Source organism: Paramisgurnus dabryanus, chromosome 12 (assembly GCF_030506205.2).
Source record: "Paramisgurnus dabryanus chromosome 12, PD_genome_1.1, whole genome shotgun sequence".
NCBI classification, from domain to species: domain Eukaryota; kingdom Metazoa; phylum Chordata; class Actinopteri; order Cypriniformes; family Cobitidae; genus Paramisgurnus; species Paramisgurnus dabryanus.
This window is the reverse complement of record NC_133348.1, coordinates 23,888,971-23,911,886: the sequence shown is the minus strand read 5'-3', so window position 1 is coordinate 23,911,886 and position 22,916 is coordinate 23,888,971. Positions and strand designations below refer to the sequence as shown.

Genomic DNA, 22,916 nt, shown 5'->3' with positions numbered 1-22,916 from the left:
TTATAAGCGGTTTTCAACTCTTGATTGTTTATGTACTTGCTCAGTAACAGATTTCTGTTGGTTTTTTATGAAAGAAGTTACAGATTGCAGCTTTAAAATGCTGAAAGTGTGCACGGCGTTCACATTGATATATGGTTATAACACACTGTGGTCCTCCATCTCTTCATCATTATTTGGAAAATGACTGAAGATCGACAGAAAATGAACACAAATGTTTAAATAACATGTTGTTAACCATCACAGGTAGTAATAGCTCAATGTTAACTGCACCAGGAAACGAGGAGTGAGTTTTGTGAATAAAGTTCATTTACATAGAAAGGAGGGGTGTTTACACACAAAAAGACTGTCAGTAACTTAATTTAAATACAGAACAGCACTGCTGTAGTGCATGTCGCACAATGTTATCTTAGACTTCACAATAAAATCATGACGGTTGCCATGACACCTCATGATGTGAGCTTCTGAATGTAGCAAAATTCAAACATCATAACATCATCACAACATCATGTGCTCCTTTATTGGACATTATTTTTAAACAGAGTAGAGGTTGTTATTTTTAAAATGTTTATGATATTGCCAGCAACTGTTGAGAGATATCCTGTTGACAAACTAGATATGACAGACCAATATTGCACACACCATAAATTTAGCATAACATAAATTGTCAGTGATAGTAAACAAAACCCACTCTGTACTTGATACACAAAGATGCTTAAAGGCAAGCAGGTACAGGTGTGCATGTTATATGAGTTTGTAAGTTGATGGTTTGGAAATAATAGTTATGAAGAAGTTATGAAGTTCCTTCCGAATTATTCATTAAGCAGCTAAATATGTGTGACTATTAGGTAGTCACTGTAATTAGTAATTCATAATGGACCAAATCACCATTTCGACCTCAATGAATTTGCCATTATTGTAAAGATAAAGCAAGGCACAAGGTAACACTTTTTAATATCTTTTGTAATGAGTTGATACAATGTTATAAGGGTGTAATGAAATAGCTTGCCGTTAAGTGGTTTTAGGACCATAATAAGATGAAAGGAAGATAATATTAAGGTTAATTGTTCTTTGCAATCCAGCTGGCAACTTTTACAAAAATTCAAAATTGCTTTGCATTCAGGATTTGGCCGCTATTTTTAATAGCACACTGAGATTGCACATGTCCAGTGCTATTAACCGGTCAACAATAAATTCACAGCAACCATGGCAAAGCCAAAGCAATGATACTAATTCTCAGACACCATTATTTTCAGACTTTTAGGTTTAAAAAAATACCAAGAAATAAAGATAACTGGCTAATGTGTCTCTCTCTCTCTTTATCTCTTATCACTCCCTCAGTCAAGGCCAAACTCTCTGACGTCACTTAGACAGACCGGCGGCTCTACGGATTGTGTGCATACGTGTGTGTGTGCTTGTGTGTTTCGGCCGGCCGGTAATGATGAGCAGATGGTGGTGCGCGCTGATGACCGGAGACTCTCTCAGAGTGCACAGGACATCTGCTACGTAGACATTCGCTGCTGTCACGGGCAGTCCAAGTGCCAGCTTTCCGGCTCCTGTCGCTGCCTGTCAAGACAGTCGTGCCCACGAGACATCGGCAGAATAAGACATCACCTGTGCAAAATCCCTAATCAAGCTGTCATAAAAATCAATTTACGTTGTCAATTCAAACTATTTAGGACTCACAGCATAAGATGAGCAATGTAATACCAATGGGACTTTGTCAGATCAGCTTGCATTGAATTACTGTAGCCTATTTGCATCAACATGATGTTAACAGTGCTTTCAGAAGTAATGCATTTTTAAAGCAACCCACCACCAATATGAGCGATGTGCTTCTGATCCAGGAATTCTCAGTCCCTCCTGCCGATTAGTGGGCATTAAGGGGTTGGGTGGGGTTAAAGAAAGAAGATTTTCCTTTTGTTGTATCAAAACAGGCGGGGTCTTGTCTTCCTCACTGTGACTTCCGGAGGCTGAAGTGGGGTGACATAAGGAAAATGAGCCCCTTCTCCGGTCCACTACCACTAATCGCGGCTAGAGGGCGCTACTGGGCGAGCTTCTCTGGTTGAACTGAGAGAGAGTGAGCTGAGCTTCAGTACCAGACTGTGAGCAGTACGGATCGGTGCTAGAAAGAGAGGGAGAGGGAGGAACGAATACGTCGCTTCATGCCGCCGCCGCCGCTGCTGCTACCTTACGGAACATTATAACCCAGCGGTCCTCACGGAAAACGACCAAACGCTATCGGTTTCTTCACAAAGGACGGAATTTAAACGATGTATTGTTCGGGAGGCGTGATGCTGGCGCTTCTCGCGGCTCTGCAGGTAAAATTCGGTGTCCGAACGGCAATGTACGCTTGGTAGCGATGCTGTCCTGCGTTTAACGGGATTTTGGATTGGCCAATGAATGTTATTTGTGCTCTGTGTCAGATTATATGTTCGTTTGATGCTGTAATATGTGTGCTTTTATTACAATTCAATGCTTATATGTTATAAGGATATTGAAATAGGGCGATAGTGCTTATATTGATTGAATTCAATCCTATGCGCTTCGTTTGTCTGAAGGGGTAGGGGACTGGGTGTCGCATCTAGTATAATTCCTGCCTTGTTTTTGTATAACGTTACCAAATGTTTCTCAACGTGCGACGTTGCTACGATTTTATACATCGTGTAGCATACAGCAACGGTCCGCGGATCAGCCCCGTTAAACTGTCCCGTGCTGAAACGGGGCCAGTCGCAGATGAATGCGGGTTTTCAAACGCGTTGTCGCGTCAAGAGACATGGAAGTTGCCCTCGGGTGGTGATTAGGTCAGAATGGTTCAGTTCCGAGTGATGAAACAAATCTAACGATAATCGGTTAATGAACAGCTCGTTGAAGTGGCCGCGAGGCGAGCGTCGTCTTGCGCTGACTTCGCGCTGACCGCATCTCTTTTAATACTTCAAATCCCTCGTAACCTAAATAATATGAAAAATCACTCTGACCTGAATCAGCGAGAGGAGAAATGAGCCGTGTTGTCAGGTTTGGGGTCTGCTGCCCTCGGAATTGCTGAAAATGCCTGATCCAGCAGAATTATCATTTTGGGAGCAGTCAGTTGTTATATTGTTCAGCTGATGCTATATTTTCAAATGCGAAATTACTGTGATGACGGAACCAAACCTTTGAAATGCGCATAGTAGCAATAAAGTTAACATTTGGCCAGCAGCCATTTGGCACGGGTTTGAATGTTGTTTTTAATTTGTGCTTCAAAGTAGCAGTTGTGATCTCGTAAATGTCGTGTAAGGGGCGAGTTTTTTAAGTGGAACATAAATGTCGCGTTTTACCACCGCTAATGTTGTTTGCGCTTGTTTTCTAACGGTCCCACATGTTTAAAGCCCGCTGCTGTTCAGGGTGCTGGGGGATCGTTGCGCAGCGCATTCTTTCAGAGAGAGAGAGAGAGAGCGCACGCGCGCGTCAGTTTCAAATTCGAATTTTTAAACGCCTAAAGGTCACGTGTTCATGAATCCCATTGTAATTTGTCCCAGACACAGTAAAGCCATAAGTTGACCTGCTCTTTATCCGATTTCAGTGGGGTTTCTGCCTCGTCCCCGTTTGTTTCTCACTGATTTCTCATGTCAGCAGGGCCGCTGGTGCAGCTCCATCTAGTTTCATTCCCCCTGTATGGATGTGCCGAGGCAGCATATTGCTAAGCAATTGCTGACAGGACAGTTTAAAGTCAGAATTTCAAACGCACTCCTGTTAGTGCCAGCTTTATATAGGGACTATCATCAACTTAAGTACAGCTTGGTATATCTGAAAACCTGATCAGTTTAATCACGTGAACACAAACGCTTTTAACAAGCTCACTGTTCTGCTGTGTGGTGGTTGATTTTTGTTTGAAGTAAAGCAAATGTTTGATCAATCGTTGTTTACAGGAGGGCACAAGTCAGCATCTATAGGGCTAACAAGCAATTAACATGTTTGATAAATTGACTGTGCTTCTATTAACAAGCATGACCGGTCGTCTTCTTCCTTCCTCTGATCTTATTCCAAAACAAAGAGGCTGTTTCACGGTGGACGGCAGGACTGAAACTCTTCCTTTGATCTTTTAAAGCATCAACTAAAAGCTGTATACCTATTCGCACAGTGAGATGTCTTATGCATCAGATTCTAGCATTCCAATAAGATGGATTGACTCAATGCATTATGTTCATTCTAATAGAGGGGTAGAGTGAAAATGAATGCGGCTTTGTCCTAACCGCTAACCGTTGAACGGCCTAGGTGTGCGTGCCTGTTTTAAGCGTAAGTCATAAAGGGGGATTTGTGACTTGTGTCAGAAGAGTACTTACACCAGCTGTGCGAGTGTGTGTGTTTGTGTTTTTATATGATAAGTGCTCCACCAGACCACACCGTTCTACGTGTAGCCCGGTCAGCTCTGCTTTTCTAACGTCTCACCCTCCTGACCTCATCAGTCTAATTACACCCACCTCAAAATAACAGATGCCCCGGTGCTACAGGAGGGCGGAGAGGAGGGGGGAGGAGGTATGGAAACCATTTGCTGCTATCCTTCGGGTAAAGCCGAGAGAATCAAGAAAAATGGAATAATTCGGGAGCAGCGCGGAAAATTGTCATGGTTATTGCTGCAAAGACCTTATTCAATTTAGCAGATCTACCGTAAATTAGTTGGTAATCGGTGAAATACAATAGTATTGCTAATTCAAAGAGTTCATTTTGAATGTGATCGATGCTCTCGCCCGTTTTTGACGTCTCACAGCCCCGTATTTCTTAAGCAGAGTTCTGCCTCATTTCCTCTGTTTACGGTGAAAGAGCGTGATCCTTACATGCATCGTTTCCTCTGGGGATTCTGAATATTTGGCTCTCGCTGTGGTGTATGTTGGCCCATGCTGAGGGGTGATGTTTATTAATCACCATTAATCAGGGGATTAATTTGTCTGTTGCTCCTTATTTTGGCAGGTGGCAGTCCAGGGCACAGGGGCGATGCTGTGTCAGCCGGGTTTCACGGAGAAAGAGTACAACGTCATCACCAGTGATCTCATCACTGAGGGACAAGCTCTGCTCAAAGGTAAACAAAGATGTTACTATTTTTCACTAATGTTAAATTGTGTCAAGCGTGGCATAGCGGTCTTCACCAGGGCGTGGCTTACACCCTGATTCTCTACAAGCGGCCGTTGGGAAGAGACTGTCCGTCAGAAAGCTAGTGGAGGAGGGGCGAGGCTTTATGTGTGTGTGTGTCAAAGAACGAAGAGGGGGAGGGAATTAAGTGTTAGGATTGCTTTAGCAGGGGGTGTTTATTGAGGGGGGTATGCAGCTCGGTGTTTTGGAGGAATGTGTTTGGAAGGGTCTCGGTGTGAAATATTTGGGCGGCTAAATCACCCACCCCCACTGTGGTTTCGCACACAGATAAAACCCACCCTGCGATCGATAGCATCGATCAGAGCAGCCCATCCCGTATCCATACAGTCAATCAATGGCACGGATCACACTCAGCAAACTCCGTGCTTTCAGCCAATCACGTTCCGACTGTCTCAGAGTCCTGGCAGTACGGCATTTCTGCTGCGGTTGTAAACTTGGGAGGCCTTATAACATCTGTGCTTCATGTTTAATTGGTGGTGTGTAAAATGGGCAATACTACAAGTTTAACATTTCCAGTAGATAAACTAAACCAAACCACCAATTATAACGATTGTTCAAAATTCTTTCACGATAATATATACATTATTACATTTTGGAACAAAGTATTTTGTTGTTAATTTAATGAAGCGAAAAGAGCTAGAGGGAAAAGCTTTTTGTCTGGTTGGAAAGCGTTTCGAGACTTTTTATATTAAAGTAAAATATTTTTTGTATTTGCATTTCGTTGACTTATTCATAGGTTCATCAAGTGTTTTCGAGATTACACTGTCCAGAGACACTCACAAATACACACAGCTGTGACAATTACTATATAAGTGATAACCTCCAGCATAAAATTTCACACTGACAGGCGACATATCACACCCCGATAGGAATTTCCCAAGTGTGTGTGTATGTGTCAGTATCTGCTGATGGCCGAGTTTTCTAGGCTCACAAAGACCAGTCATTTGATCTCACTGTTGACTCACTCATTCACTTCCTATGTCCTTTTTAGTAGAAAGGTGAACGATATCACGTTGCCCTCACAAACACAAAGCCGGCTATGATTTCATTACCATTTCATGCCGCGCTTTAAAAAGCCTGTTTAGGTTGTAAGTCAACGTGAACTCTGTTACGCACAGTGGCTTTTGCCAATGGACATTGGAATTTGCAAAACACCATTTTTCTTTCTCCCCTTCTCTCTCTCTCTCCTCCCCTTCACTCTTTGTCCATCTCCCCCCAACTGAGGATTGGGGGAGTCTCTTGTTAAACATGAGGAGGATGTTTTGTGTCCCTGACACTCATTCATCACATCCTTTTTAGGCAAATGACTTAGAGAAGAAGACTTTCCCTTCTCCCCTGCAGCCTCTTTTTCACTCTCTCTCCCCCTCAGATCCTCTTTTTCTTTTCAAGTGGGATACAGGAATGTACAGTTAGTGCTGTTTCAATGACCCGACTCCGTGATTGTCACCGAAAGAATGTGCTTATGCAGTCTTTGCTATTCCTTGAGAATTTTAATTCAGTTCTCCTAGGGCGAGATAGTAAAACAAGTAAATTGCTATATTTTTCATTTTCACTGAGAGGAGCCATCATTTGCCCAGCCAGCCTTTGTTGCCCAGTAGATTTTTTTATGTAATAAAGTACAGTAAAAGTCTAATTGAAATATTCAAGGCTTACAAAGTTTACAAAGGAAAGTTTTTAGTTAAATCAATATAAGCGAAAATAATAGAACATGAATCGAACTTAAATGTGACGTTTAAAAGACAGACACTATTAAATCTCACTTTGGAAACTATACAAAAGTGTAATCATAAAAATCAACTTGCTTTTTTAAAAATATATATTTTTTAAGGATGCAACAATACAAAATTTCTGTGCCGATAATCTGTTGTTTTTTTAACGATTGGCCGATGTTTGATCTTAATGGGAAACTGCGGATACTGATTATAGGTCGATTTATCAGTGCATTCCTACTTATTATAAAGGGACACTCCACTTTTTTTTGAAAATAGTGTATTTTTCAGCTTCCCTAGAGTTAAACATTTGATTTTTACAGTTTTGGAATCCATTCAGCTGATTTCCGGGTCTGGCAGCACCACTTTTAGCATAGCTTAGCACAATCCATTGAATCTGATTAGACCATTAGCATCGTGTTCAAAAATAACTAAAGAGTTTAAATATATTTTCTATTTAAAACTTGACTCTTCTCTAGTTACATTGTGTACTAAGCCTTAAAAGTTGTGATTTTCTAGGCAGATATGGCTAGGAGCTATACTCTCATTCTGGCGTAATAACCAATGAACAATGAAAAATATCGAAACTATTTGGTTATTTTTGAGTGCGATGCTAATGGTCTAATCAGATTCAATGGATAATGCTAAGCTATGCTAAAAGTGGTAGCGCTAGACCTGGAGATCGGCTGAATGGATTCCAAAATGTTCAAAAAAGTGAAGTGTACCTTTCAAGTAAAATAGTAGTGCAATAAAATCATTGCAGATTGTTGCTTAACCACCAGCAAGATTATGAGAATTATATATTTTATTTAAGATATATTAGCCATTATTTGTCTTCATTTTGGTCTTCTTAATCTCACTTATTATTATTATCCTCGTATCTTTGTAATTTCCTGAAAAGAGAAGTGTCTTTGAAGTTTAATAATCTTGTTTTACCAGACATAGACGAGTCATTTTGTAGCTTTTCCTTTTTTGAAACACCTTACTAAATCCTCTTTAAACCAGCGAATTTGTGCGAAATTCTCTCCCTATTGGCCTTCCTTGTTTTCACAGGAACTAGTTTTTGATCTGTGTTAAAGCAGGAGAGAACAGATGATCAGAGGAATGTGAGATGGCTGAGAGGTGATTACTGTATTGCTCACATACAAGGGCGCGCGTTGAAAGGCGGTGTTTGTTTTTGATGATTTCCGATCAGAGCGAACGAAACAAAACTTTCAGCGCTGCATGTTTTCGAGAACAGGTGAAAGAAAGGAGTAGAAAAACAATACTGAGTCAACACAGAGAGGGGGAGATAGTGACGGAAACACAGAGAGTGTCTTCTTTGTCTGACCCATTTGGGGGCTCCTGGTCAACCAGTTGGACCAATCGGAGTGCGGCACTGAGGTCGTCAGCATGCGGTTCACTGCCCCTCAATGGGCTGACTGAGGTGGAATTAAAGAACGGTTACGGGAATACAGACCTTATTAGAGTTGCTGGGGGAGTGAGTGAAAAACAGAGAGAAAAAGAGGTGGGGGATAAGTCGGGTGCACTCCTGGTGTTTTGTCCCTTTAGTGCTTTTTAAATTTAATATGAAGTACTTAATGAGCTGTCTAAAGATTACCAAGCGTGCTATTGTCTTATTTGTTAAACCAAAAATTCTTTGTTATGTGCGTCTATGCATGTGATAATGAGCTGACACTCTTAATTAAAGAAAAATAGACAAAAACACCCGGGTGAGAATAGGGTGGTACCATTACTATTTACTAAGTTTAACACCAAAAATTTTCAGTTTTCATATGTTTAAGTTGTGTAAGTTGTTTTTTTGGCCTTTCATGATGTGTTTTAAAAGATCAATATGTTTTTGATAAGACAGATATGCACACTTTAAATCTTGAGCTTGGAGCATGCATATATATATTGGGTCAGGTGTTTGAACGACTAGCCGACTATACTGACCCAACCCTGGTGTCCTGGTGTGGAAAGGTACTGTTTGTTTAAAAATGGCTGTGACTTTTCTGAAGCCCAAACGTCTGATCCTCATACGGTCAAAACTCTATGCTTGACAAACTCTCTGTCTGTAGGATTTGGCCACATGGACTTCATTATCCTAAATCGATCTAGCCAAACAAAGACCCTAAGAGTATTGATCAGAGAGTATGTGTGTGAGAGCTGATGTGCATGAGAAAGAAAGAAAGCAAGCAAGAAAGGATTAATTCTTGGGTGGTGAACCTGGGAGAGACCGAAAATAAACCTTCAGAGGGTTATAGTTTAATATTGTTTCAAAGCCTGATGCCTTATTGGGTGGTCCGTACCAGACATTCCAGGATTACCGTGGACCACGAGATCAGGCGCTTTCTCATTAATGTCTGCGCGAATGTGCACCTGTTAATGTCGCGTTAAATTGCGGTAAAAAATCTCGGTTTCAGCACCGCAATGTTTTTTTTAGTCAGCTGGTCTCAAGCTCTTTTACTGCGGAGGGAGGTATGGATCCCATCCAAAGTGACATCAGTCCTTGAGACGGATATTTTTAGAGAAGCACTTTGAGCAAAAGCACAAGCTGTGTTTTTGAAGAGTAAAAGATGACATCAGAAATGACCTGGGCCGTGTTTGTTGGTCATTGCCAAAAATCACAGTAAAGGTTTATGGACGGCCAAACCGTGCGGAATTCAGACCGCTGGGGGGTGTTGGAACACGGTGCAAACACAAACCAGACTCGAAATGCTTTCTGGCTTTTTCTCTCTATCTGTTACATGCATGTGTAAGCCCCTTTTGACTGTTGGCGGATTATTATTGGGTGCTTTGGTGTCATGGCAACTGTCTGACTCTATTCTCACAAGCTTTTTGTTGTTGGAGGTCAGGTGACCCAAAAATTCAGTTGTCCCTTTATTTTCTGCATGACTTTCTTTATCTTCCGCATGCACGCGCATCCTCTCGCATGCTTCCAAACACGTTACGCAAGTTTATACGGGATGGCCTAGTTTCCGCTGTAAAGACGGTTCCTTCCAACTGTGCTGACTATATTGGCTCAAGAGGAGGTGTGGAGAGAAAAAGAGTCTGATGAATGAAAAAAAACAGGAATATATGGGTGTGGCTTGTGTTTTCATACTTAAGTATGCTATTGATCATTTAATAGGATGCTTAAAGCGTTTAAGACATAATTTACACGTTAATGGCCTTTAACCACAGGAAACAGGTGATTATGTGGCGTGTATGCTGAGCACAGCGGGGTTACGCGGTAAGGCTAAGAGATCCTTATCGGACCGCCATCCTTCGCTCCGTGTATGAGTGAGTGTTTATGCAGTAAATCCAGCTACAAAAGGCAGTTTTTGTGCTTACTGTGTTATGGCAGTGTGACCGCGGCTAAACAAGCCTGCGGTTCAAAAGCCCACTGCTCAAATCTCTCCCACACACACCGGTCAGTTCTGCTGACCTCTACGTGCCAGAAGTTTGAGGTTGGGTGCATGCCTGGGTGACTGTGCGCAGGATCAGTATGAGAATGCGGGGGTGGCTGAACTACACTGAAGTCTGGTTTCAATCAGCAGTCAGGGTTTTCTGTAAGGGAAGGGGGTGAATGATGGAGTGATATGGAGGTTCACTTGAAAGTTCAGAGTGGAACGAGATGAGGAAGGCAATGTTGCCAAATATAGTTGTGACCGTGTTAGACGTCCGGATGGGGCATAGTGGTTGAAAAGTTCACTGGTTAGGTTGAGTAGCTGGTATGGTATAGTAGTGTAAAATAGTACTTTATCCATCTCCTAAGGGAAATGTAGGTGTTGCAGCAGTATATAGAAATCGCGGAGTAGGAAGTAACTGTAGATAATAAATAAATATCTGATGCAATACAAGATTAAATAAATAAATAAATGGGTAACACTTTACAGTTAAGTTTGTTAAAGGAAAACACCACAGTTTTTCAATATTTTACTTGTTTTTCCTGCTGATTGCTGTTTTACAATATTTAATATGTTCTTACCTCAACTTAGACAAATAAATACATACAAATCTGATTTTAATGCGTGGACTTAATCTTTGTACAGCACGTTGTGAATGTGTTAGCATTTAGCCTTGCCCCATTCATTCCTTAGGTTCCAAACAGGGATGAATTTAGAAGCCACCAAACACTTCCATGTTTTCTCTATTTAAAGACTGTTACATGAGTAGTTACACAAGTAAGTATGGTGGCACAAAATAAAACGTGGCGATTTTTAAGCGGATAAAGTTCTGCAAATAAAGTGCTTTTCCGCCATACAATATAGTTATCATATTTTTATCCGCTTAAAAAAAATCGCTTTTTATTTTGTGCCACCATACTTACTTGTGTAACTACTCATGTAACAGTATTTTAATAAAGAGAAAACATGGAAGTGTTTGGTGGTTTCTAAATTTATCCCTGTTTGGATCCTTAGTAATGAATGGGGCTATAAATGCTAACACATTCACGACGTGCTGTACAAAGATTAAGTGCACGCATTAAAAAAGATAGGTGTGTATTAATTTGTCTAAGTTGAGATAAGAACAAATACAACTATATAGTAATTTGTTAGCAATGTATGTATATAATGGGAATTTTTCCAGACAGGGTTTAAATTAATTCAGGACTAGCCCTATGTATATTAGGTAGTTTTTACATTTAAGTAGTTTTTACAAACATATCTTACCAGACAAAATACTGCTGTACATCTTGAGACAAAACAATGGCACTGATATATGTTTAGATATGCCAGTGCAATATGTTTTTAAATTCAGGCAGCTCAAACATGCATTTTAGTCTGGGAATAGGATAAGCCCTGTCCGGAAAACCACCCAAATATGTGTAATGTGGGATGTTCATCATTCAAAATCAGCCAGACTCGAAAATAAATAGTTGGAAGACAATGTAACCCAGAGACTGAAAGAAAGAAAGAAAGAAAGGTTGGAAATAAATTACTGGGAGATTTGTTTGTTTTGTTCATTTTAGATGGCGGTTGTGAATCCGTGAATCATTCCCAAATCCTGTTAGCGTGGCGCAGTTACATAGAAAAGCAATTATGATGTCATCAATAGCATCACAATGATTCACCGTACTCGTAAACAAAACAGCCCCATGCTAAAACAGCCCACTGAATAGAGCAGCGCTCATCCGCGCTTCTCGCCTGCATGTGTGTAGATGCGCGACTGCAGCCGAGGTCTATTTCATGCTCTGCCAAATCTCTCCTTATTCCACCCTGCAAAGGGAAGATATGGGACACACTCCTAGCATTCCCTGTGTGTTGGATGGAAGTGTGTATGGTTTTGAATGTCTGTCTGCGGCTCTTTAAATGCTTTATTAGTGTTTATGTTGCCTTGACTTGTGGCATGTGCGGCTACCGCAGACATGTCAACAGTTCACGTACACGCTCGCATGCATCAACTCACATTCCGGTGAACCCAGCAGACGTCGCCCGTCACCCCATTCTTTCATGTCTCTGTCTCGCCACTCATCCGAAACACCCTCCCCCACCCCTAATCCGGCTGGTATTTGTGTTATTCTAATCTTTATCCATAAAGGGTTACAGTTGTTGGCATGATCACGCATGGGTTATTAATACCTAAAGGCCGTTTATTTGATAATGGTGAATGATGAGGTGATCTGTCCCTAATAGCATCTGACCATAACTTTGCGTTTCCTGTTAGCACGTGAGTATGTGTGTGTGTGTGTGTGTGTGTGTGTGTGTGTGTGTGTGTGTGTGTGTGTGTATAGACATATTATGCCATCAAGACCGACTGGTTGACAGCTGTAAGTACATCATTCCCCCGCCTCGACTTTTAGGATAAGCCAAGATCGGCATGTCTCAGACCAATGCGTCATTTTTTCCCCTTCTGTGTAAATGTGTGTGTCTGCGGGTTCGCTTAGCTATAGTTTTGGCCACAATGGTGTGCCAACAACCAATGTCTGTTTTTAGGGATGTCCTTGTATTAAAAAAAAATTATTTGCAATAATCATGTTTTTCTCTTATAATGCAAAACGTGGTAATACTTTATAAGAATGTTGTATTTGTTAACATTATTTACTGCATTAGCTAACATAAAATAACAAAAAACAATACTTCTAAAGCAATTAATCTTAGTTTATGTTAATTTCAGCATTTAATACATTTTTAAAATCAAAGTCTGTTAACATTAGCTAATGCGCTGTAACATGTATAATTGTATTGGCATTAACCAACATAAAAAAAGAAAATGTTGAAAACTGTATTGCTCATTGTTAGTTCATGTAGGCTTAGGCATTTACTAATGTTAACAAATACATACAATCTTATTGTAAACTTACCAGCTATTGTGTACCAAGCTTTATATAAAAGCCGCATTTGCGCAGGCTAGATTTTGTTGGTCCTGACCTACATTTTATAAACGTACTAAATAACATCCTAATGAAAAAAAATCTCCATATGCTGAAAGGTTTGTGCGAGGGTTACGTTTAAGGGGTCTAGCATATCATCAGCTCTAAATAAAAACCATAGATAACTGTGGTATGTCCTCATTTAGATAAGGTTAGGAAACGTGTGTGTGTGTTTATACAGGAGTTCAGATAGAGAAGGGACAGCTGGACTGGCTTGTGTCCATCTCTGATGCGGTTCAGGTTACTGCAGTATCTGAATGAATGCTTCTCTTGTTATTATTACACACTTCCCCTCGTTTTCCTTCCCTTCACACCTTTGGTTGTGCTATCAGCTCACTCGTCTATTAAGGTGTGTCAGCGGCTAAGTGAGGAAAGGGAGTGTGAAGTTGAATTTTTGCCTTTCCCGTAAGATGGAGGGATATATTTGGATCAGGGTAAAGCCAGCATGACCTTAATTCAGGACAATGGATCGCAGCTGTGCCTGATACGGGTCGGCTTTTTTACCAACAGGAGAGGAAGGCGACAGCTATTAAAAATGATTTCTCTGGTGTTTAATGAGAAAGGACATTAGCTGGTGCAGGAGTTAGTGGGTGCGGGAGGTGATAATTGGAACGGCTCGTGTGATTTCTCTTCTTATCCTTAAAGGAGCAGATCACCCAAAAAAAGAATCGGCATATATTGCTTTCAACATGTATTGTTTTCGTTCTTCCCTAAACAACAAAGAAGGTGTAAGATGCGAGGCAGGATGTCCGAGCAGCTCTTTTTCATACAATAGAAGTGGATGGTGATGTGGTGAAAGCATTAAAATGTTAGTTTGTGAAATACTGTAAAGAAGATTTACGGTTAGTAAGGACTTTAATGACTCACACACTGGTATTGTAACCAGCTTAGTTCAATCATTTTGGCAAACATCTAGTTTTCCAGTTCATAGAAAACAGAAAATAAGTTACCACATGAGGGTGATGATCTAATTTTAATTTGTAAAACAGCAATCAGCAGGAAAAACTGTTAATAGGACATTCCTTAGAGGGCCCATCTGAAGATCCTCAAGCGATGACATCATCTCCGTCTGTCTGTCTTTCTTTGTCTTGATCTCTCTCCTCCCTCTCTCTCCTCATGTCTCATCCTCCCTGATATTCCAGTCTTTGTGTTAGATTGTCTCCTTTGAAGCATCTTTACTAGCGTTCACTCTCGCAGTTTTTTACACACAGCCGTTCCTCAAAGGAGAGTGCTTTTGTTGACTACCCTCTTCCAAGCCCCACTTTTATTTCGCTATCACCTTTCGGTCTTTTATTGCAGGCTAGTCTATCACCTGTGCAAATTCCTCCTTTTAATACGGTAGCGCCCATGCGCAACAGCGCTCTTTAAATGTCCAAGCAGGCAGATCTGTTTTAACACACCATCACGACTGTGCCGTTACAGCGTTTCCCATACGGCCGTAGAGGTGAGAGAGTGGTCTCCCCTCCAGCGAGATTTATTGGCCCCATATTGATGTCCTTGGGCGTTGCCGATTGATTTGACATGGCCGACATTGTTTCGCGAGCCTGGGGGGAGGGTTTTTTGTGCAAGCATGCGGCCGAATGAAACTCTATTCCTGCCCTTTTCAAAAAGCCTTCCCTTTTGCTCCCGAGCTAGAGGCCTTTGGGGTTGTCAGGGGCGACGAGCATGGCGCTAGGCAACCTGGCCTAATTCGTCCCATTTGGCTGAGCGCAGTTGTGCAGGGAGCATTGTTCCTGAGTCAACAGAAAACTAGCTCGTAAAAGAAGAGGCGCAAACGTGACCGCACAGCCAGAGACATCTTCAAGTTTTACAAATCAAAAGCGTATGCTCGTCTGGTATGGATGTTTGATAGTTTTGTGAGCATGTAACATCTGCACACAGTTATGTAATTCGAGGATTTTGAAATACAATGCTTATTTTTCTTTTGCTCAGTTGGCGATAATCCTGACACACAGACTATATAGTATGCATACCCCCTGGAATTCGCACACATATCAAAGTACTAAGTCCGCCCTTGTCCGTAATACTGTATCCCACTGTCTCTCCAGCTGTCACACACAGAAGCTGACATACTTCTGCTAACAGACATAAATTACACCAGGAACAAAATGAGATCATTATTTCATCAGTTTAAAGATGCGTACAAGTCAATGCACGTGTACATTTGCCTTTCTCTAACAGGCAAAGACAAATCACTGAGGCTCACACACACACACGCGCACACTCCTCCACTGCGGGTTTGCTTATCTGGGTCAGCGCCTGTACAAATCTCATTACACTCCGGTCTGCCATGCTGATGCATTATGGGTAACGTAGTTGTGACCCAGTATTTCAAACAACACCTTGCACGTCGGTACGAGCATTACTTTCTGTCTGTTTCCTGTCCGCAGGAAACTCAATTTGCCGTAGTTCACTGCAGGTATAATCTTTCTCTCACCATCTCTCACAGTCCTTTAGTAAAATGCTAGAGTATTGAGTATCTCACACAGGGGTGTCGGTACTGAAAGTCGATCTCCATTGCTCATTTCGCGCTGTACGGGTATATTTCAGACCTTCGAAGTCTCACCGGAATCACGTTTCATATGGTTTACGCGTATCGCTGTCGCACCTGAGGACAGGTGCTTCACTTTCCCACACCCACTGCCGACAAACACTCGCCGTATCGTTGTATTTCTAGTTGCACTGTAAGGATGTTTCTTCCTGAACTGCAGGATCTAATGGGCATCTGTTACAAACAGAAGGTTATGGATTTCTGCTAGAGAAGAAATCGATATCCACAATTCTCTATCCTCACCACATTCAAGTGTGTCCGAGTATGTCTGTGTAATGGGAAAAGTGGCTCGTTCACAATTTCGTTTGCTTGGTGAAGTCTCGATGCAGATTTTCTGGAAGAAATGATACCGTATATCGTTCCCTCGGGGTCAAATACTAACTTGATTCTTCCCAATGTTTTCGGTTTTGTGTTGTACTATCTCTTTGAATCTTCGAATCTTTTTGTTTGTTTTGTTTTTGTTTGCGAGACTGCACCTTTATTGACACATCTCCGTCAGGCACGGTTTTATCACCCTCGCAGTAAGATACTGTGTCAGATGAAGAGATCAAAGAGTAAGAAGCACTCAAAAAGAAACAACGCAATGAATTTAATCAGGGCTTGAGCTCAAATCACTGTTATTTTCCGGGAATTCAAGATTTAAGAAAGTCTAATCCAGCTTTTGATTTCTTTTGTTTTGTTTCAATCTGTGTTTTTTAAATACAGATTAACAAGGCTTCGCAAATAAATGCGCCCGACACGCACATGCCAACAGGTACAAAGGCAAAGATGTTTGTAGAAGGATTGAGATTATAAAATGTGTAAGTCCCTATTGTGGATTAAAATGCATCTGTGTGTTATGCGCCACATACTTTTGTTTAGTACGAAAGATGTTTTAACACATATTGCAGAGTATAGTTTGTTGAGCAATCATGCTAAATGACATTCATTCAGGGCTGTAAAAGAACGTGCAGATGTTTGTAATTATTTTACGTCAGTCTTTCTGATAAACAATGAAGAGCGATTGCAGTGGTCAGTCTTACCCGATAAAGTCTTCAGTCACTCTACTCACACCTACACCGATATAATCTCAAATTAGTCTCTATCAACCTCCAATTAATGATTCCTATGTCTTATCATCCATTTCACTTTCACTTCCAAACCGGCAAGTGCATGTGCATGTTTGCATAATCCTAAAATAAATATTAGTCATCAGAGCCAAATACTTCCTTTTAAAGCTGGTTCTCATTTTCTCATGAAAAATATCAGGGGGGTTTAAAAATAGCCTTTTCCAGGCCTGAAAAAATCATGAAACTGATTAAACTAAATATAGATGATTCTAGTGCAAAATAACAGCAGTTAGATTTTTTTCTTGAATCAAGTAACACTTCCTAAGATGAAATAGTCTTGTATGTTTAGTAAGTGAATCATACAGTAGGATTGGTCTGAATGATTCACAATGTAATCATTTTCAATATGAGGGACTTTTAAAAATATCAAGTTACGCTAACGGCTGGAAATTACATGGAAGTGCACTGGTCTAAAGGTCTGGTTTCTGTTTGATGTGCTTTTCTTGTACAGCACGTCAACATGTTTATTTTGTTATAGAACAACACATTCAAACCCCTCCCTGAATTAATTCACTTTTTCTTTGTAAACAGTGTGCTTTGTCCTGGAAGAAGTGTGCAATAGATCAGTCTTGTTCTGTTGTTCTGTATCTCAGTCAGATATTATTTTGTATGATTTTTAAAGTTTTGGCCCCTCTGGTTATTGAGAACCATGCTTCAGATCCCTTTTAAAGCATGCAAGATTTAAATAGAGCGATGCTATAGACACCACATAAACTCAAATTGCATTTTATTCTTTGTTTAATTTTTTTTTTGGTAATTAGAATTTTTTTTTTTTAATGCTATTTTTGAAATAGATGACTGAATATTTAAGGAAAAGCAGTATATATATACAGTACTGTGCAAAAGTCTTAGGCCACCATGCCACAATTAGATTAGTTGTTTTTGCAATGTTATAGTGATCATATATAATTGTTTCTCAGTCTCTTTAAAAGAATACATCCAGAAAATACTGAAATGTGTATATAGTATTAAAAATTGTATAAAACTCAAGATGTGTTTAGTGCCAAGAGAGGTCACACTAAACACAGACGATGCCTAAAGAAGACATTTAGTCCTGAAATATATATATATATATATATATGTACACATATTTCCAGTATTTTCTGTGGGTATCTTAATAAAATAGATTGAAAAATAAATGTGGTTGGAGATTAAAACGTCTAAAACAAAAAGACTGTATTTGGGCTGTCACTTTTGAGAAAAATCAAATTCGAACGGATTTCGAATATCATGCAATGTATCCGAATATATTCGAATATCTAGGCGCCCCCCCCATGCGCATCAAAAACCCACCGTAATGGAGATTCAATCACAAAATTAATAACAGTCATAAACAGGGTTGTCTGGATTGCTTTTTACTTAATGTTTGAAACAGCAGGTTATCAACTTATGAATAACAAACTTATATATATAAAAAAACGATTCAGAAAAGTTACAAACAATAACGTGACAACTTAAATAGCAGCAGGAGTATATAGGCAGACGCAAACGGAATTCGCGCCCGCAGATTTCGGCAGAAAATTCAGCGGATTTAATGCCCGTCATTGACAAGCACAAATATCCCGCGCTTGAGCGTGTTTGTGACCAGAACGGTCATTGACAACCAGCACACATACAAAGCCTATCCAAGCCTATACAAGTACAAGTGCTTGCCCGTTTTCAATGATAGAGAGCACAAACCCTTTGATACTTGAGATGAAATTAAATTAAAGTTTACATTGCATTGTAAAAATTATGAAATTATCTTCATACATGCTAATTTCATAATGCGAACATATTAACACAAGCTTTTTATTCTGCTATAATATTTAACACTATAAACAATATGTCATTTTATATACAAACTATAATTCTATCTTGACATGCACATTAGGTTCATTTTGGTCCCATTTGATTCCCTCTCTTGCGCACAGTTGCCGTCGTTGGTCTCACTCTCAGCCTCCTTCCTATTACGAGTTTTACTGTAAAAAATACGCTACACATGCATTTAAAAAAACCGGAAGGTTTATTTATAGTTTGAATACGGATATTTCACGTCATATTCGAATGCATATTCAAATATCGAAAAAAAAGTGACAGCCCTAGACTGTATACTATATCTTCTCCTCATATATTCATGTTCTGTTAAATGTGAGTTTTTTGGGGGTATGTAGTTGTATTACAGCATGTACAGGACAAAGGGAAGAAGACTCCTACTGTAATGTCTGTCCATTCATGCGACAAATTTCGTGACCCAGTCCTTGTCCCCAAAGGCAACATTGTCACAAAAGCAATTTCCTGGTTTTTCAAACCTAAATAAAGCTAATTCACAGGGATGTTTGGTCACACATTATAATAGACTCCATTTAACTGTATATTTTCTGTGGAAAAAAATGATGCACAAAGTGAACAGCGTGTAAAACGCGATTATTATTTTTTTTTCTTGTGGTCTGTAGTTACACATCATTACGATTTAAGTAAATCGACATTAAAGTGTAAAAGTGCATTCTATAAATGGTGTTATAGAAATAAGCCCAAAAATAGACACGTGCAAAATTGCTTTTATTATGGAGCCATTTTGCAGCGACACGGTCTGATGTGTTTTAAACTGTTTGTGGTTAATGGTGAGAGGTGAAGGTAGTGAACCGCCTCTGGATATATGCATATTGTATGCTTAATTTTTTAGAAGGAATATTAAGTTTAACTGCTGGGATGCCCATAAAGGCTTAAGATATGCTTGACAATTAGACAAAGATTATGAACACAAGAAATTTGTAAGGTAACGGTGAAAATGTGTTTTTGTGTGTGTGTGTGTGTGTGTGTGTGTGTGTGTGTGTGTGTGTGTGTGTGTGTGTGTGTGTGTGTGTGTGAAAAATTCTGCAATGGAATGCACAGCACAGTTAGATTTTTTTCCTCACCCGGCATGCGCCCTTGCCATATGCCGAATGTTTGTGCATAGTCATAAATCCTACATTCATAGTCTAGCTGGGTCAGAGGTTATAATTGCATTGCACGCATGCATGTTTGCACAAACATACACACTGAGCTTTATGACCATACTTAAAAATTTATGATTGAAAAGTGATTTTAATTTATGATGCAGTTTATGAGTTTGTGAGTGGCAGGATTATACAGCAGGATTTTTTCATTTGTCTTTTGGCATTAATAAGTAAAAGTTAACACATTTTAGGTGTCAATGTTGCATCTAGTATTTTGTTGTACTGTGATTATTGGCAATTATTTGCATGTTTATGTATAACACATTAGTGCACAACTTCTCCAAGTGCCAAGCCATTTGCAGAAATTCAAATCTTATTCAAATGTGCAGCACAAAGCAACCAAGTGACCCTCACAAAAACGCTGTGGGGGCATCGTTGTGCAGCTGGAGTTAATACCGTAGTACTGTGATAACCACCATGGTACTTTACATCATATATACTTTCCATTGTTTATAAAAATTGGATTACCATATGGTGTTTACACAGTTCTCATTACATTTCCACGTGGTATTTACATAGAAGGTATTTCAAAGAGTACCATAGTATTTTATGGTATAACCACTGTTTTTTGTTGGTGGACTCGACTGTCTGATATTTATGTTACGTCAGACGGTGTGAACAAATTGAATACAGCATCATGTTGCACAGACAACACATTATATTGGTGTGAAAAAGAAAATGAGTGTAATATCAGTGTTCTCTCTACATTCGTTCGAGTGTGTATGCATTTGCATGTGATCAAGTCATTTAACAGGTCGAGATTGAGCTTAATCAGGCGTGATATTCGCCATGTTCCTTTGATCTAAATTAAAAATCTGAACAAACGAGGAACGAGTGGAGAGGATATTTTAAAAGGGCTGATGTGAAGGGAATAAGCTTTAACTGAAGTCATGTCCTCGCTTACTGTTACAGAATGGGTTGAGCAAATGCACTGTTTTGTTAGATATAGTATACTACTATTTCAAAGCTCAGGGTCACTTGACTGAAACACGGGTTTGCATGGCCTTCAAATCTTTTTTGTTTGAAGACCTATGTCTGCAATTGTTAAAGGGGACTTTTTAAGATGTAAAATAAATCTTTGGTGTCCCCAGAGTACGTCTGTGAAGTTTCAGCTCAAAATACCCCACAGATAATTTAGTATAGCATGTTAAAATTGCCACTTTGTAGGTGTAAGCTTTTAAAATGCAAATGAGCTGATCTCTGCACTTAATGGCAGTGTTGTGGTTGGCTAGTGCAGATTAAGGGGTGGTATTATCCCCTTCTGACATCACAGGAAGCCAAATTTCAATTACCTATTTTTTCACATGCTTGCACAGAACGGTTTACCAAAACTAAGTTACTGGGTTGACCTTATTTACATTTAAAGCACTGGGGACCCAATTGCAGCACTTAAACTTGGAAAAAGTCTGATTTTCATGATATGTCCCCTTTAATTTAGTTAGTATGTGGATAAAAATATAATTGTGGCAACATTTATGTCATTACACTTTTTTTAAATACACAACTAGCATTGAGGCCGATTAAACAATTAAACAGCCAATTAAAGCCCAGTATAGATGGGGAACTCCTTCAATACTGTTTTAAAAGCATCTCAGGATGATACCTCAAAAAGCTAATATTAGAATATAACGTAGTTTAGATTTTACTTTTTACAGGTTTTGTCCTTGCATTACTGTTTTTCTAAAATGAAATGCAATAATACAAAATTAATAAGTGACCTTAAACTTTTAAAAGATTGTGTTTTTTTGAATCAAAGGTGTAGGTTTGCAATGTGATCGCTGTGAAATGATAATGGAAATGATCAAGTACAAATAGTATTATTGATTTACTTCATCTTTGTGCAGTACACTGAGAACCTCTATCTGTAATGTTACTCTATATTAGATTGCAAAACACTAAGTTAAAAAGGCTACAGGACAAAGCTGCAATGTAAAATACAATGGAAATACTTTATACTGAACTCTTTAGAGAAGCTCGTGAGAATATACTTTAATGCGGTCATATCGACATGTCCGGTGCTTTGCGACAGATGCTGTTTAATGCTTGTGAGAGCTGGTTTTCTCCCCAGCTCATAACATACATTTTATGGTTATATTCTTGACTGTAAATGTTCAAAATTCAATAGAAGTACTTCAGTTTCACAAATAGCTCTTCCTAACAGCAAGCAAGTAGTCACCATTAATGGTCATATTGACCGAATCATTGGGTTAGTGCTTTGAACTCTCAGTCAGTATGTTCAGAGACGCTCAGTCAAGTTTGCAAACCTGATCAACCGGTTCAATGAAAAGAGCGATTCATTCACTGATCCAGTTCTCACGTTTCTCAGCGATCGGGTCACACAAGACATTAAGACTGGTGCTATTTAGTCATGTAGTAGACAACATAGTAAATGGGGTCAGTTTATATGTTCCACTGAAAAATAAGCAGAGCAACTATTGAGATAATTTTCATTTTTGGGCGAACTGTCCCTTTAACGGAATAACATATGAAAGCTGCCGTTACTTACCATTATAGCATTTTGGCAACTAATCAATAGCCATTGGCTAATTATAGGAGCTACATATTTTGCAAAAGATTCAAGCTAAGAGATAATGAATCTTTTTATGAGCTGAAAAGCTCTAACAGTTTAATGTGCACTTTAGTTTTAAAATCGATTCGGTATATTTTTTCCGTCATATGTGTGAACGTGTCTGTCCTTTTTTATTTGTGGCTGTGGAAGTGCGTTCGAGTTAAGCCTAAGTTGCCATGCACACCAAGGGACGTGCCTGAGCAATGGGGCCATTAGAGGAAATGTACCCTTAGAAAAGTCATGGAAAAAGGGCAATTATAGGCAGGCGGTACAAAAGGCAGCCATGCTCAGTGCCGAGCGAGGTCCTAAGTGCCACATCCATCTGAATTCCTTCGCAGAAGGACCCGGTACGTCTCGGAGACCATGAAACTCCAAACGACTACATTAAGGCAGCGATTTTACGCCCTCTCATGGGGGCGGGGTCCTAAACAAAACTATTTTTCCATTACTATCCCCATTTATGTCGTGCTGTTACTAAAAGCCAGAACCAGTTGAGGCCGACTCGTATTTAAAAGGAGTAAGAGGCCTGTTGGGAGGAA

The 22,916-nt window shown here is 39.7% G+C and overlaps 1 protein-coding gene across 1 annotated transcript in view; it reads left to right on the top strand.

Annotated features, from left to right (window-relative positions):
• Positions 1–2,064: 2,064 nt before the first annotated feature.
• The window catches only part of cdh2 (cadherin 2, type 1, N-cadherin (neuronal)), a 48,728-nt gene continuing 27,876 nt past the window's right edge, over positions 2,065–22,916 (top strand). Inside the window, exons 1-2 of the mRNA XM_065257276.2 lie at positions 2,065–2,318; positions 4,945–5,053. Of these exons, the coding sequence (XP_065113348.1) occupies positions 2,271–2,318; positions 4,945–5,053 (157 nt within the window). The 5' untranslated portion in view covers positions 2,065–2,270. The remainder of the gene's footprint in view (positions 2,319–4,944; positions 5,054–22,916) is intronic.